The 16,630-nt window shown below is 32.9% G+C and overlaps 1 protein-coding gene across 1 annotated transcript in view; it reads left to right on the forward strand.

The window, feature by feature from the left end:
* The window catches only part of TOGARAM1 (TOG array regulator of axonemal microtubules 1), an 88,514-nt gene that overhangs the window by 26,449 nt on the left and 45,435 nt on the right, over positions 1 to 16,630 (forward strand). Inside the window, exons 4-8 of the mRNA XM_054591791.1 lie at positions 3,579 to 3,884; positions 5,021 to 5,283; positions 7,501 to 7,733; positions 10,132 to 10,232; positions 12,390 to 12,539. Of these exons, the coding sequence (XP_054447766.1) occupies positions 3,579 to 3,884; positions 5,021 to 5,283; positions 7,501 to 7,733; positions 10,132 to 10,232; positions 12,390 to 12,539 (1,053 nt within the window). The remainder of the gene's footprint in view (positions 1 to 3,578; positions 3,885 to 5,020; positions 5,284 to 7,500; positions 7,734 to 10,131; positions 10,233 to 12,389; positions 12,540 to 16,630) is intronic.

Below are 16,630 nucleotides of genomic sequence, written 5' to 3' on the forward strand. Positions count from 1 at the left end.
TCTGTAAAGTTTGGAAACATCAGTAACTTTACATGTATAATTAATATGAATAAGCCATTCTTTCTGTATTCATTTTAAGTTTCCAGATTTAGTGATCACCCTGTATTGCTAATGTAGAGCCTATGAGATTTGTTAATGGGTTAGGTAAGAGGTTTGAGAGAAGAGAGGAGTCAAGAATGAGTCCAACACTGTTGACCAGAGTGACTTGAAGAACAGAGCTACCATTTAACAAGAAGAGGAACATGAGGAAAATAGATCTGCCGTGGTTATCAAGAGTTTTGGTTATGTAATGTTTGGGACATCTGTCTCTGTAGAGATGTTGGGGGCATTTTGATGTTGAGTCTGGATTTTAAGGGGAAATTAGTCGTAAAAATTTGGGAGTCATTGTATTACCTATCTCAGGAATGCCGAGCTCAAAATTAAAAGTACAAAATTTGAAGAGAAAGAAACAAAAAGTCATTATTCCCAGTAAAAACATAGTATGATGTAGTGGTTTAGAGCACAGGCTTGGAGCCCAAACACCTGGGTTGATATCTCAGTTTTATAATTTCCTAATGTGTGACTTTCAGTGATTTACTTAGTATTCCTTTGTACTTTATTTTTTAACCTCTAAAATAGAAATAATACCTACCCCCACAAGATTGTTGTATGGATTAAATTAGTTAATACATATAAAGTGCTTAGAGTACCAGTTGGCACATAGTAAGAGCTCAGTAGACATTAGCTCATCGTTATGATCATCATAGTACCATCATTATTATTATCATGATTAGATTATTTACATAGAAAATACAAAAGGGTATACAAAAACAATTAAAACAGTAAATAATTTAGCAAGGTTGCCGGGTGTAATACTAGGATGTAAAGCTCCATGAAGTTCCTGAATGTCAGCAACTTTCAGAAAATGTAGGGGGGGGTTTAAATTATATATTATTGATTATGCTATTACAGTTGTCTTATTTTTCTTCTTCTGTTTATCCTCTACTCTGCACCCCACCTCCATCCAGCATTCCCCACCCCCCTTGGTTCATATACATGGGTCGTACATTGAAGTTCTTTGGCTTCTCCATTTCCTATACTATTCTTAACTTTCCATTGTCTGTTTTGTATCTACCAATTATGCTTCTTATTCCCTGTTCCTTTTAGCTCTTTCTCCTCCCTCCCCTTCCCACTGACAACTCTCCATGTGAGCTCCATTTTTGTGATTCTCTTCCTGTTCTAGTTGTTTGTTTAGTTTGTTTTTGGTTCTGTTTTAGGTTCAGTTGTTAATAGTTGTGAGACTGTTGTCATTTTACTGTTCATAGTTTTGACCTTTTTCTTAGATAAGTTCCTTTAACATTTCGAATAATAAGGGCTTGGTGATGAGGAACTCCTTTAACTTGACCTTATCTGGGAAGCACTTTATCTCCCCTTCCATTCTAAATGATAGCTTTGCTAGATAGAGTAATCTTGGCTGTAGGTCCCTGCCTTTCATGACTTTGAATACTTATTTCCAGCCCCTTCTTGCCTACTAGGTTTCTTTTGATAAATCAGCTGATATTCTTATGGGAACTCCTTTGTAGGTAACTGTCTCCTTTTCTCTTGCTGCTTTTAAGAGTCTCTCTTTATCTTTAATCTTAGATAATTTAATTATGATGTGCCTTGGTGTGTTTCTTCTTGGATCCAATTTCTTTGGGACCCTCTGAGCTTCCTGACCTTGCATATCTAATTCCTTTTCCAGATTGGTGAAGTTTCCCTTCATTATTGAATAAGTAACTTTTCAATTTCTTACTCTTCCTCTTCTCCTTCTGGCACCCCTATTATTTGGATATTTCAACATTTAAAGTTGTCCCGGAGGTTCCTCAGCCTCTCCTTATTTTTTTGAATTTTTGTTTCTCCATTCATTCCAGTTGAATGTTTATTTCTTCCTTCTGTTCCAAATCTTTGAGTCCCAGTTTTCCTCCCTTCACTCGTTGGTTCCCTGTATATTTTTCTTTATTTCACTTTACCTAGCTTTGACTTCTTCATTTATTTTGTGACCCTACTCAGTCATTTCTGTGAGCATGCTGATAATCTGTTTTTTGAACCCTGCATCTGATGGGCTGTTAGGCTGTCTATCTCTTCATTGTTTAGTTCTTTTTCTGGAGTTTTGATCAGTTCTTTTATTTGGGTCATATTTCTTTGTCTTGGTGCACCTGTGACGTTGTAGGGGGCGGAACCTTAGGTATTTGCCAGGATGGGGCAACCCACTTCGCTGTGTTATGACACTGTCTGTGAGGGAGGGTCAGAAAAGGAACAGTGCTGCTTGCTTGGCTCTTGCTCCATTTTCAAGTCACTTCCCTCTGCTACCCAGAAGCGAATTGAGCCCTTTGAGGTCCTGCCCCGATTCCTGGGTGAGTGGACCTATGTATATTATAGAACCCTGTAATCCTCTCCAATGGACACTCCTGTAAGACTGGGAGTTTCTCTTGCCACTACAACCCTCACAGGTTTTTACAGACAGAGGTTTTGAAGCTTTCTTTTCCTGCTCTAGAACTCTGGGTTATGTGGTCTGTCTCGCTCCCCAGTTGTTCCTCCTGGCTTATCCACATGAAAATGTGGGGCCTCCTGGTCTGCCAGCTGCCATCTCTCCCACCCAGTCCTCCAGCTGCAGCCTGATGCACATCCTCTCAGCCCTGGCTGTCCATCTCCACCCTTCCTACTAGTCTGGATGTATGTTTCTTCTTTAACTCCTTGGTTTCAGACTTCCATACAGTTCTATTTTCTGGCAGTTCTGGTTGTTTTTTATTTTTAAATTGGATGTTATCCTTTCTTAGGTTGTGCGAGGAAGAGAAGCATATCTATGCCTCTATCTTGGCTGGTAAATTCAGAAAATGCAGTTTTTAAGGAATTGTAGTATCAGCAAAACTTGTAAATATTTGGAAATCAAACATATTTACATATCCTTTATTATGATAGCTAAAATACTTTTTTAAGACAGGAGAGAGATCTGAATAAATTAAAAGATCCTATACTTTTGAATAGGGAGACTCAATATCAGGAAAAGGACTGTTATTCCCAGATTAATCTGGAAGTTCAATGTCATTTCAAGCAAATCTCAACAGGATCTCTTATAGAGCATAACAGGCTGATCTTGAAATTCCTAGGAAAGAATGGAGGGTCAAGAATGGCCTAGATACTTCTAAAGAAGACCAAAATGGAAGGGAACTTACCATATCAGATAACACTATTATAAATAAAACATTGTAATAGGTGTAGATAAATAACCTAATGGAACCATTAAGAAGCATCTAAGAATAGACCCAAATAATATGTAGGAGATTTATAGATGAAAGCAAAGAATGGGTGGCCCAAAAAGTGGCACTGGGAAAATTGTACTCTATATAGAAAAAGGTTAAATTAGATCTTTACCTCATACCATACAAAAATATAAATGCCAGATGGAATAAAAACCTTAATGTGAAAAGCAAAAATCTTAGAACTCTTAGAAGATATATACGGAGAAAGAGGTTCTCTCATTTTTCTTTCAATTTTATTTTGTATTGGTTTTAGGTATATAGCTTAGTGGGAATAATATATTCTCTTTTGTTTTATTACAGTGTATCCTAGCCTAAATTTCGGCAATAAGACACAGCAAACATTTGGTAGTCAAACAGAACGTACTTCATCATACCCTGGCACAAATCCAAGTCCAGGAGCCTTCATCCTTCCATCCTATCCTTTCTCATCACCTCGAACTAGCCCGAAACACACATCTCTTACTGTATCTCCAAAGAAGTCGCAGGATAATTCTGTTAATTTCTCAAATTCCTGGCCTCTTAAAAGCTTTGAAGGACTATCAAAACCAAGTCCTCAGAAAAAGGTTGTCAGCCCAAAATCATCTGGCCCCACAGGAAGAAATGATGGTAAAAATTAATGGTTTTTTTTTTCAAATTTATTTTTATGCTTTAAGTTAGGGTTACTAGATCTTTAAACCTTGTAAATTGCATTTTATTTTGTGCATTAGTAAATATTTGGAAAAATATTTAACAGTATGTTAACTAGATCAAATATGTAATATAAAATCCAGTCGAAATTGTCAATTCTGTTTTCTTAATATTGCTGTTTCAAAATCCTTTTTCAAGACTAGGCTAATAATAGTGCTTTGTAATGGACATGAACATGAACAGCATGAGAACCCACTAACGAATATTAGCTTTACAAATATAAAATGTCTTTCATATATTTATAATGTCTAGTATTCATTCAATACCTCTTGAATGTTTAGTATATGTTAAAATTATTTTGATGGGTTTTCTATTCTTTTTAACTAAAATCTTAACAAGAGCCCACTTCAAAATCATGAAATTAGCATATAAGTTTATTCAAGACAGATTCAGTCTCAAAATAAAAATCTGTTAAAGGCAACCCCTATGTCACACATCCTTTTCTATCTGTAGTGTCTGAGGTAAGATGTTTCACCCTTAAATTCCTTAAATTACCCCACGATGCTAATGTTCCAGTTTGTAAACATAAGCTCACTTTAACTCATAGTCAATTTTATAACTTTGTGTTAGCACTGAACCTTCATTCCCTTGTATTAATAATTCCTTTCTGAATTTGTCTTTCCTACAAGATCAAATATTATATTGAAAGCTGAGACATTATTCAACTTGTTCTCCCTAGTGACCAGTGTTACTGTTTTGCATATAGTAGTCCCTCAAATGTTTATATAATTAAATCAAGCAAGAAAAGTAGCTTTTCTAGTTTATCATGGACTTTATCATAGAAATATTAGTCAAGGTAATTGATGTGTATGAAGATAGAAATTTAACTTGGTATTTCATATTTTTGTTTATATAAATAAATTTGTGGTGGCTCATTTTTGTTATGTTTGTTCAGGGAACAATGGTACTTTTATCTCATTTTAAATATTAATCTATTTCTAATGAAAGATAATGTGCTTCTTAATTTAAAAATACTGTATTCCAAACACTTGTGATTAAAACTTTCACTTCTCTGAAATTAAAAATAAAAAGTAAAATATACATTTTTCATGCAGGAGAAAATTCTCAAGAAAAACCTTCTCCAGTTCAACTTATACCTGCCTTGGTGAGATCACCATCTTCCCGACGGGGCCTGAATGGAACCAAGCCTGTCCCTCCCATACCAAGGGGAATCAGCCTTTTGCCTGATAAAGCCAATTTAAGCACAGTGGGACCCAAAAAGAAAGAGACTGATGATATCTGGAAGAGTGAAAAAGATAGTCTTAAAATTGATCTTTCAGAATTAAATATCAAGGATAAAGATTTGGATCAAGAAGAGGTTAGAACTAAATATCATTTCTAATAATTTTTAAATGCTTGTAATTTTCTATAATATAATAGTTTTATTTAAGTAAAAATCAAGTAGTTTTTAATTCCAGTACATGTTTTCTTATTTATAAAAATATTTCACATTCATTATAGAAAATGAGGAAACTTAAGTGAAGTACTACAAAGAAATTCATCATGCCAAATCCCACTGCCCAGAATAATTTACTGTTAACACACTATAATGTGTTTTCCTTCAAGTATTTCTTCAGTGCATTTATTGCATGCACATGCACACACACAAACACTTTTTTTTTTAATTAAAGGAGACCTGAGCAGGTAGATCAGTTCATTAGACCGTTATGCCAATACATATGCCAAGGTTGTAGGTTTGATCTCCAGTCAAGAAAGAGACGGGAAGCAACCAGTGAATGCATAGATGGGTAAAGCAACAAATGGCTATCTGTCTCTGTCTCCTTCCCCCCTTCCTCTCTCTCTCAAATCAATAATAAATGAAGAAGTTTAAATTAAAAGTAAGAATAAGTAGCAATATACTCTTGCAATAACCCCAAATGAGAATTTGTCATATTTGTTTCTATTTTTTAAATAAATGAAACAAAATACAGTTCCTTCACCAATCTTGAGCATGTCTCTTGTGCATATGTCCAAGTTTATTTGTCTTTATAAAGTTGAGATCATATTGGATACTCATCTTTGAATACTAGGTAACTCCATTTAAACTATAAAAATGTATTGCCAGTATGATAACTGTACATACTAATACGCCAGAGAAGGAATGTGGCTACTATATTACTTTGGTTTGAGAGCACTATTTTCATAGATGCTTTTTATCATTTCAGTTTGCCTGATAACAGGTTTAAAAAAGTGTTTTACATTAAATATGTAAACTGAAACACTAGATATTAATAATTTTGTGGTCTTTTTTAAACAAATTTTAAAGATATGAGCATCATGTACAGATTGCTCAATAAAAATAATGTATATTTTAAAAACATTTCTTTAACAGTAAACGTGTAAAACTAGTAAAGTAACAAAATCTGTTCTTAATGAGTCAGTCTGTGCAAATTCTAACTGCTTGTAAAAATCTTTCCTTATTTTTATGTTCTTTTCAGTTGTCTTTCAGCGGTACTCGGAAGAGAGAATATTTAAAGAAAAAAAGAGGAATTTATCTTCATAATTCATAAATGTCATCTGATCATATATTTTTGCATTGTGTTTATAATAAAAATAGGCCTTTTCTTTTGTATATAATTGAAAGGGGAATTTAAAAAAATCTTTAATTTATTGGTTTTAGAGAGAGAGACAGGAAGAGAGACAGAGAGAAATACCAATTTGTTGTTCCACTTATTTGTGCCTTCATTGGTTGATTCTTGTATATGCACTGACCAGGGATTGAACCCACAACCTTGGCATATCAAGACAGCACTCTAACCAACTGAGCTACCCAGCCAGGGCAAAAGGGTAATTTTTAAAATTAATTATTAGTAAATGTCAGAGGATACTACTCTCTTTGGATATTGAATCTTTCAAAGATTTACTAGGGAATGGGCTATATTATTGAATCAAGTCTTATAATTGATGTAACCAAAATGTAAACAAAACACTGTTCATACATACTTGTGTGTTCTTTAATTTCTTCAAATTTTTATTCCCAACCTTATGTATTAGTTTCAAATGATTCCTACTCAGCATTTCTAGAAATGCTTGGCTTCAGGAGTTACATAAAATGATCTGTTACTCTCTGAACTCTTAATTCTGGCAAGGTGGATGTGAACTTTAATATTTAGAAAATGGACTACTTTTTACTGATCTCCTAGAACTTCTAAATAGCCACATAAGCACACAAGTGATGTAAGATTAACTCTGTGACTTTAACTCATTCTGCTGTCTACAATCTGATTCAATGATTCATTTATTAATTGAATTATTGCAATATATTAGTCTTTGTGCCCAGTGCTGGAAATACTGTGGTGAATAATAGCTTGAGGTCGTTCCTTTTCAGGGGTTTATAACCTAGTGGGTTGTTTGTAAATACCTAAGTAATGAAATCTTTATTTATACTATGTACAGAAATGTTAACATCCATCTGGTCAGTACTGGATTGAAGGAAAGTGGCTAGCTAGATTTGGTTAATGGATTTTAAAATCTAAGGATAACTCTTACCAATATAATTATTTTGTAAAGTTAATTACGTTTATTTTTTTCATAGATGCAGAGCTCTCTTAGATCCCTTCGTAACAGTGCAGCTAAAAAAAGAGCAAAACTGAGTGGCAGTACTTCTGATCTTGAAAGCCCTGATTCTGCAATTAAGCTCGACTTGACTATGGATTCTCCATCTCGGTCTTCCTCTCCAAACATCAGCTCTTACAGTGAAAGTGGAGTTTACAGCCAAGAATCATTGACCTCTTCTCTGTCCACTACTCCCCAGGGGAAGAGAATAATGTATTTTATGTTTTGTCTTGTTAAATGAAGGCTAATCTGTAATTTGTGTCTGAAGCTCTAATATATTTGAAAAAAACTTCACAACAATTTTCTGATTTTTAAAATGTTACAATATATTTAAAAGACAATGGAAAAGTTTATGCATCTTCCTTTGCTTGGCTTTAGTTTGGGGTGGCACTGGAGAGAGAGAACACATCTAGAGTGCCGAATTTAATACGTACAGAATCTGTTCCCCCAAGCCCCAGTTTTTTCATTACCTATCTAAAATTTATCACAATATTCCTTGCTTTTTAGCCCTTCTGTGGATCATTGACTCTTTGGTAGTTGACTTACTGCTGATATTACTGCTTTAATTTAAAACTCAACACCAGTTTCCTCTAATTTATGGATAAACCCCACCAAGCTGTTTCTTATATTCCATTATTTTGCAGAAAGTTAGGACTTCCTGCCATAGCTTTTGCAACCCTCTTAGGAGTCCTCTTAAAGCAATAGTGTTGGAATTAAGACATCTGGCGACCCCACACTGACAGAATGTTTTTCAGCATAGCAATTTGACAGATTTTTTTTTTTTTTCTTAGATTACCTCAGTAAACTCTTAAGTCTTAAACAGTGATCCGACCTTTATTTCTAAGATCTCTGTGACTCTACTCTAGGATTTTAGGGAATCCTTTCCTTCTTTATTTTAGACAATAACCTAAGAGTGGAATTACTTGGTCATAGGGTAGATATCCATTTAATTTTTGAGTAACTGTTAAACAGTTTTTTAAGATGCTTTTGCAATTTTATGTTCCCAGCAGCCACGTGTGAGTTCTAATTTTTTCACACACTTATTAGCACTTGATCTTGTCAATCTTATTTTATTTTCCTTTAATTTTTATCCTGAACCATGTTTATATACAGTTATTAGAAGTAAATATTTAAAAGTAAATTTATTTTCACTTAAGTGAACTAGAACCACAATAAATAGAAACTGCATAGGCAAAGGAGAGATGATCTATTAACTTTAATGAAAAGAGGTGTTTTATTTAAGCAATTTATAGAATTAAACTGAATTTTTATGTCCTGTTGTTTTTCTCATCCTATGATTTCATTTTCATTTTTAATTTAAATAGCAGCTTATTTTGCAATTGGAATTTTTTTTCTTACTGGAAATTCATTTTTATAATTACCTAGGTAGATTAATGCAATATTTTTACAAAATGAATTTGGAATGGATATGTAGGCTGGTAAAGTATTTTTTCACTGTTACCAGATATTTCAAATATATATTTATCTTTTTCAAATATATACTTATATTTTAGACCTAAAGTCCTTTCCTTCCTTATCTTCCATGAATGTGAAATTTTATCTTATGTACAACTACAATTGCAAGGTCCTATAAGTAATTTGGTACCCAGTTGAGAACAGAAAGTCATCTGATACTCTAACATTTAGAATTCACTATTCCATGTGTTGCCTCATGGAGTTATTCTCTTCAGATACTGAACTCTGTTAGAAATGAATTCAGTATACCTTCATATATGGACTGAATTGTATTTAATGAATTTAGTATTTCTGCATTTAAATTCAATAGCTTTAGAGCAATTATTACCAGCCAGCTCACACCTTGCCTTTAGAATCATGGCCAAAGAAAGCCACTACTACTTCATGCAGGGCTTTCATCCTTAAGTAGTTTGGGGAGAAAAAAATTGTTGAGAACCACCCTTCTAGAGACTGAAGTATTTTCTTTCATAACGTGTGAATTATATTGAGTATACATGTTAATTTATAGTCATATGTTAAGGAGAAATTACTCTTCTAAAATATTTAACACTGATTTCTCACTAGGCAATGAACAAATATGCCTACCCAACTATGAAGAATTGTACTCCTTCATAACAACTCTTCTTTATAATATCTATCAATGAACTACTGACCTTACAACACTTACTGATTTAAAAGTTTCCTTAGAGTAAGATTAACATTCTTCAGTTTGCTTTCTTTGTGAAACAAAGTCTATAAGTCTTTATTAAGTCAGGAAAATACAACAAATGATAGTCCAAGAGGAAATAATATTTACTATCCATTTGTTGCTGACTTCTTATTTATCATATAATTAAGTCTCTATTTTTGTATTATTACATATGAAGGAACATAGTATATTAGATAATTAGAATCATTTGTTTTAGTTTGGAATGGACTCCCTTTGGATTAGTTGTTTTTTGGGCCCAACAAAAGACTACTGTGGTAGTCTTTTTGGAGAGTTTTACATTCCTTTGGCAATCTTCTGATGACTAATTAAGAATTGACTATGTTAAAAAGGTTGGAAGTTCAAAGGGTCAACTAGGAATACCAATAAAAAAGAATGTTTGATTTAAGATCTTAAAATTTTTATTGAAATTACTTTGTTTAATTGTAGGTCTGAGGTGTTTCCAACATTTGGATCAAAACCTTGTCTAACAAGGCTTTCTTCTGCAAAGAATAAAGTCTTCCAGATAGGTGAACAAAGCCCCAGTACAGGTATTGTATGACTGTTTATAAATATGATTTATAGAAAGGATTATTTTTATTATAAATGATGTCAAAAATGATAATGGATACATTTCAGAGTTAGAATTTTATAGTTACCAATCTGTTCTCTGTATCTTTAACCTTATTCCACATATAAGGAAGAACATACAGTATTTGTCTGTCTGATTTCACTTACTGTGATGCTGTCAAGCTTCATCCATGTTGTTGCAAATGACAAGATTTCATTTTTTTCTGATGGCTAATATTCCATTGTGTATATATATCACATTTTTTTAATTCACTCATCCATAGGTATAAACTTAAGTTGTTTTCATATGTCAGCTATTATAAATAATGCTGCAGTGAACATGGAGATGCAGATATCTTTTCAAGGCAGTCGTTTTGTTTTCTTTGGATATATACCAAAAACTGAAGTTACTGGATCACATGGTAGTTCTATATTTAATTTTTTGAGGAACCTCCATACTGTTTTCCATACTGGCTGCACTAATTTACATTCTCACCAAAGGTGAATAAGTGTTACCTTTTCTCCACATCTTCACCAATACTTGTCATTTCTTGTCAAGTATTCAGGTAATAGCCATTTTAACAGGTATGAGGTGATATGTCAGGATTTTTATTTGCATTTGCCTAATGATTAGTAATGCTGAGCATCTTCACATATAACTATTGAACTATCTTTATATTTTCTTTGGAAGAATTTCTATTCAGATCTTCTGTCTGAATAGAAGATGTTAATTTTTTTGCTATTGAGTTGCATGAGTTTTTTAAATGTATTTTGGAAATTGACCCCTTGGCAGGTACATTATTTGCAAATATTTTTTTTCATTCTGTAAGTTGCCTTTTCATTTTTGATGGTTTCCTTTACTTTGCAGTAGCTTTTTGATTTGATGTAGTTACACTTCCTTATTTTTTGCTTTTGTTGCATTTACTTTTGATGTCAATTCCAGAAAATTATCACCAGACCTGCTATCAAGGAGCTTATCATCTAATCCATTTGGGTTGGATTTTTGTGTATTTTGTTTTTTGTTTTTTTATAATCCTCACTCAAGGACATGTTTCTATTGATTATTTTTCCCCTGAGAGAAACATTGATCGGGTCGCCTCCTATATGTGTGTGACCCTACCGGGGGTAAAACCTGCAACCTCTTGGTGTATGAGATAATGCTCCAACCAACTGAGCCGCCCAGCCAGGGCTAAAAACATTATATTTTATTATTACTACTTAATGGTTTACATAGGAGCTATATATAAAAGTGAGTGGTGACTCAAATATATATTTCCTGGGATTTTCATTTGGTAGACATTTTGTGGTTTTTTTCCCAGCTATAGACTATTAGTATAGAGCGGTCAGTTTAAACGTTCAAACATACAGATTAAATGCTTCATGTTTGTTAAAAAGAGAACTATATAGGATTTTGATTTATTTTTAATTAGGAATGTAACATTTGGATATGTATAACATGCTAGGCACTTTGCTAAGCCCTTTACATCTGTTTTCTTGATTTCATCCTCACAACAGTTCTAGAAGAAGTACTACTGTTAACCCCATTTCACAAACAAGGTTAGGTGTGTTGCCCAGGTACTGTGAGTGGTTTAAATGGCAGTACTAAGATTTAACGCCATTTCAGATAACGAGATTCCAGATAATGAGCTCTTGGTCACTGTGTAGTATGCTGCCTGCCAGACCAGTATAGACCCCTTACACAAGAGTGGGAAAAAAGAGAGAAGTGAGAAATATAGGTGTCTCTGACGATAAACATTCTAGGTAATTTTGTTGTTATTGTTGAAAAGTTTAAAATGTCATTTAAACATTAAATGCTTGTCATATTTCTAAATATGTATATTTGATTATCTCTTTAACATTGGCTTTTGTATTTCATTGTAATTTTAAAGCCTGTTCTATAAAATGTTGTAGTATGGCTTATAATAAATGTTCTTACCTGCTAGTGAGTAAAAAGTGTTACAAAATTTAAAATAAGATAAAACTTTAAAAATTACTATAATGTTATAATTTCAACTGCTATGTTACTGACATTTTTAAAAGGCTTGAAGGCAATATAGATTTAGAGGGGAGATATGTATTTTTCTATCACATTACCTAAATCATTCAAATGAATATTTTTAATGTATTTTATTTTATAGGGATTACAACATCCAATGTAAGCGTAATTGGACAACATATGAACTCTGGGTTTGGATGTGGTCATTTTGAAGATAATAGGTCACATGACATTTCATGTAGTGTTTTAAAAATACAAAGTAAGGAACACCCAAGACATAAGCATACAAAAGGTTAGTAAATTTCATGACAAGTTAATTTTTAAGACTGAATGTCTCTAAATCAGAATCCTCCCTAAGCATGCCATAAAGAAACATTAACTGAGATTTCTCTCTTTTGAGATTTTTTTTCTCTTACCCTTTGGCTGATATGTTGTTACTTAAATAATTTTGCTAAGTAGAATGCTCCAATTCATCTCTTCGCTTATGAGCTTGCCTGAGAAGCCATTGCAAGGAAGCAACTGCCTAACAGGTTAAAACTAGGGAATCATATTGATACTGTCCCCTAACCCCACAACACACACACACACGCATGCATGCGCACACATGCCTCTAATAAGACTTTTTACCACTGAGATGGGGTGGCGAAATTATCTGAGTAAATGACTCTCAAATGCCTACTTACGTGGTAACCATGGAGTAAAACTGCAAACAGGAATACATAAAAATTTCCCTTTAAGAGAACCTGGGAAGGCTTCTTTGTTATCCCTAATAATTTACAGTCTTTGTTTGTTTTTTTAACTTAGTAGCAAGTAGCATCTCTGTTTTAGTTCTGTCCATTTTTTCAGAGATCTTATTATAGCTACATGTTAAAAATTTCCCTTTGGGTAAGGATTAAGTGATTTTGAAGGGTATAAATATTTAAATAGAATAATTAGAAGTCACCTGTATTTAAGCATTGCAATCATCCAGTAAGTGAAAGAAGCTGTTGTTTTTTGTTTGCATGACAAAAGTGTTTGTAATAAGGTCAACTGGTGTTATTTCTGATACCTTGAGTCTTATGTGTGCAGGCAATTAGGCATTCTAGAACATGCAGTTTTTTGTATGTGGAAATAACTCAAATTGCGTGAAGAGAGAACTTGGTTAGAAACTTTTCTTTTTTTGTAAATTCCTTAAAATTTAATCAATAATGTAATTCAATATCTGTTCTTTGTGGAAGAGATCACATTATTCATAGTTTTTATAAAAGACAATGACAGGGTTTTTTTCATTCTTAGTTGCATATTTTATGTCTCATGTAAAAAAAAATCAAATACAAAATATAATTCTCTTTCTAAATGTAACTCATACCCTAACATATAATTTTAAACCTTTTTTATATAGATAACTGTTTTGATTATCTATATTCATTCATGGCTAGTAGTATCCTTTTTTGGACTGCAGAATCATAAAAATGTGTGTATTTTTTGACTTGCAGTTAATTCTACTCCAGAAAAGTACTTCGCACACTTTCAATTCTAAACCAAACATGTATAAGATCTCTCTAGTTAACAAGAATAAACATGTTCAAAACCAAACTTACCTTCCTTTTAGACCTGTTTCTCTTTGTTATCCACTTCTGTTAGTAGCATCAGCATTTTCCCAGTTACAGAGACTTAAAACTTTAGTGTTATCTTTTCCCTACCCTCCAAGTTTAGTGAGTGGTCAATCCTACCAGTACTTCTCAGTTTAACTTGAGCCTCCATTACCACTCCCTGAAAATTACAGGAGTTTCTGATAGGACATGTTCTCTTAAGTAAAGACATCCTCTCTTGCATATTCGGAATCTTTAGGTTCCCTGTCCCACAGAATAAATTTCCAACTCTGTAGCTTAATTTTTCATATCCTTAAGGATCTTGCTTAACTTTCTTTCTGCATGATTTCTTACTATTATACCTCTTTCCATATCCTATGCTTTAGCATTTTTAATACCAGTAGTTTTCTTAGTTAGCATGTATAGTCTGCCTACCTGCCCTTTCCCAATCTTAATGTGTCCAGATCATGTCTGCTTTTTGATTACTGGCTTAAAAGCTATTTCTTTAGAAAGCTTCCCCCTCTGTCCTGGCCTGGAGTAGGATAAGATACTTAAAAATAAAGATACTATTATCTTTATATCCCTCTTATGCTTTGTATATAAACATGTTCAGTGTCACATATTAAAGGAGTGGAGTGATGATGAGCCAAGCGAAACTATTAGTGTAGCCTTGGGTACAGTCATTTAAAAATTATGTTCTCAAATCTGCTTAAAGTAAATACTGAGTACAGTGGTACAGTGAATAAAAAGACTTCCAAAAGGAATATGGCAATGAGTTGCGTATGTGAGTGAATTCATATTGTAAGAAAACTCAAGACTTTTGTAGGATTAGATCTCAGAACCACTTCTTTTTCCCATTCCTCTCCTCTGCTGGATGTCCGTTTGAACCTGCTCATTTTCTAACATAATAACTTGGAGCCCCAATGAATGACTTGAGAAAGCGATTAATGATGGATGCTTAGAGGGTTAGCAAACTAGATTCCATGAGTTAATATTTTCTCTTTACTATTTGAATGTATTAGAAGTAACAAAAAGAAATTATATAAAGATAGTTTATATGTAAAGGATCTTTTAAAATATTTTCCTATATATTTTAGAAGTGAAATTTGAGCAATATTTCTTTCAATACATCTTTGTTTAGAAGAAACTATAGTGTATAAAGTAAAAGTAACATTAAAAATAATTTGTTATGTCAACTTCTGATAAATAAAGTTAAATTACTTAAAGATAACATGTTCTTTATATATTTCTCATGAAATATGTCTAATTATTGAATCATCTTGTGGTAGTTTATATATAAATTTTACTGTGTTTGTGGATTATTGTTGAGAACATTGTTTCATTTACTAAAATTTTCTTCCCTTTTTCACTGAACACCTATTGGGGCTATCTGATGTTTCTGGTAGCTGGCATGTGCTCTAACAATGAACATTAATTTTGATTATTCCACTCTTAAAGGAAAATATGAAAAATGATCACCTACCTGGGTTTCTTTCTTTAATCTCTGCTGTGTTCACTCATAGCCCAACCAAGTCATTAGCTTTAGCAAGTTAGCAGAGTAATTTATCTGCTTAATTTTTTCTCTCACATTTTATTTATTAACTATTTTTGTCTGTTTGATACATATACTTATTATTCCTGCCTTTTTTCCATGTACATACACAATGAGTATACATAAACAGGTTTTTCAAATAAAAAATTACTGTACATGCTCTACTCTTTGCTTTTTTTTTTTACTTTAAATAATTCCTTATTTTTTTACTTTTAGTTGATATACACTATTAGTTTCAGTTGTACCACCCAGTGAATAGACATTATATAACTTACTAAGTGATCAGCCCAATAAATCTAGTACCCATCTGACACCACATACAGTTATTACAATATTATTGATTATATTCCCTATGTCATACTTTATAACCCCATGACTAGTCTGTAGCTACCAATTTATACTTTGGAATCCCTTCACCTTTTCACCATCTCCCCAATACCCCTCCCATCTGGCAACTGTCAAAATATGTATCTAAAGTCTGTTTCTGTGCAGCTTGTTCATTTATTTTGTTTTTTAGGTTCTATATATAAGTGAAATCATACGAAATTGTATTCCTCTGTCAGACTTATTTCACACAGCATGATACCCTCTGGGTCTCCCCATGATATTGCACATAGCAGGATTTCATTCTTTTTTATGGCTGGGTCCATTGTATATACAATTCCATTGTATATATATTCACCACTTCTTTATCCGTTCATCTGTTGATGGACACTTAGGTTGCTTCCATTATCTTGGCTGTTGTGAATAGTGCTGCAGTGAATATATGAATGTATATATCTTTTTGATTTAGCGTTTTGGATTTCTTTGAATAAATACCGAGAACTGTAATTGCTGGGTCCTTCTTTGTCTCTTAGTATTGAGACAAATATGTTATTTAGTATTGTTTTAAAGTCTATTTTGTCTGGTATAATTATTGCTACCCTAGCTTTTGTTTTTTTGCTTGTTTCCATTTTCATGAAATATCTTTTCCATCCCTTTACTTTCAGTGTTTATGTGTTTTTTAATCTGAAGTGAGACTCTTATAGACAGCATGTGTAAGGGTCTTGTTTTGTTTTCTGTTCAGCCTCCATATATATGTCTTATGATTGGAAAATTTAACCATTTGCATTTAATGTAATTTTTGCTAGGCATGTATTTTGCCATTTTATTATTCATATTTTTAATCTTTTTTTCTTGTCACAGAAGACCATCTAACATTTCTTATAATACTGGTTTGGTGGTAATGAACTCCTTTAGCTTTTTCTTGTCTTGGAAGCT

The sequence above is a fragment of the Pteronotus mesoamericanus genome, unplaced genomic scaffold (genome assembly GCF_021234165.1).
Source record: "Pteronotus mesoamericanus isolate MK-2021 breed Mesoamerican mustached bat unplaced genomic scaffold, CSHL_Meso_final contig_100, whole genome shotgun sequence".
In the NCBI taxonomy this organism is placed as follows: Eukaryota; Metazoa; Chordata; class Mammalia; order Chiroptera; family Mormoopidae; genus Pteronotus; species Pteronotus mesoamericanus.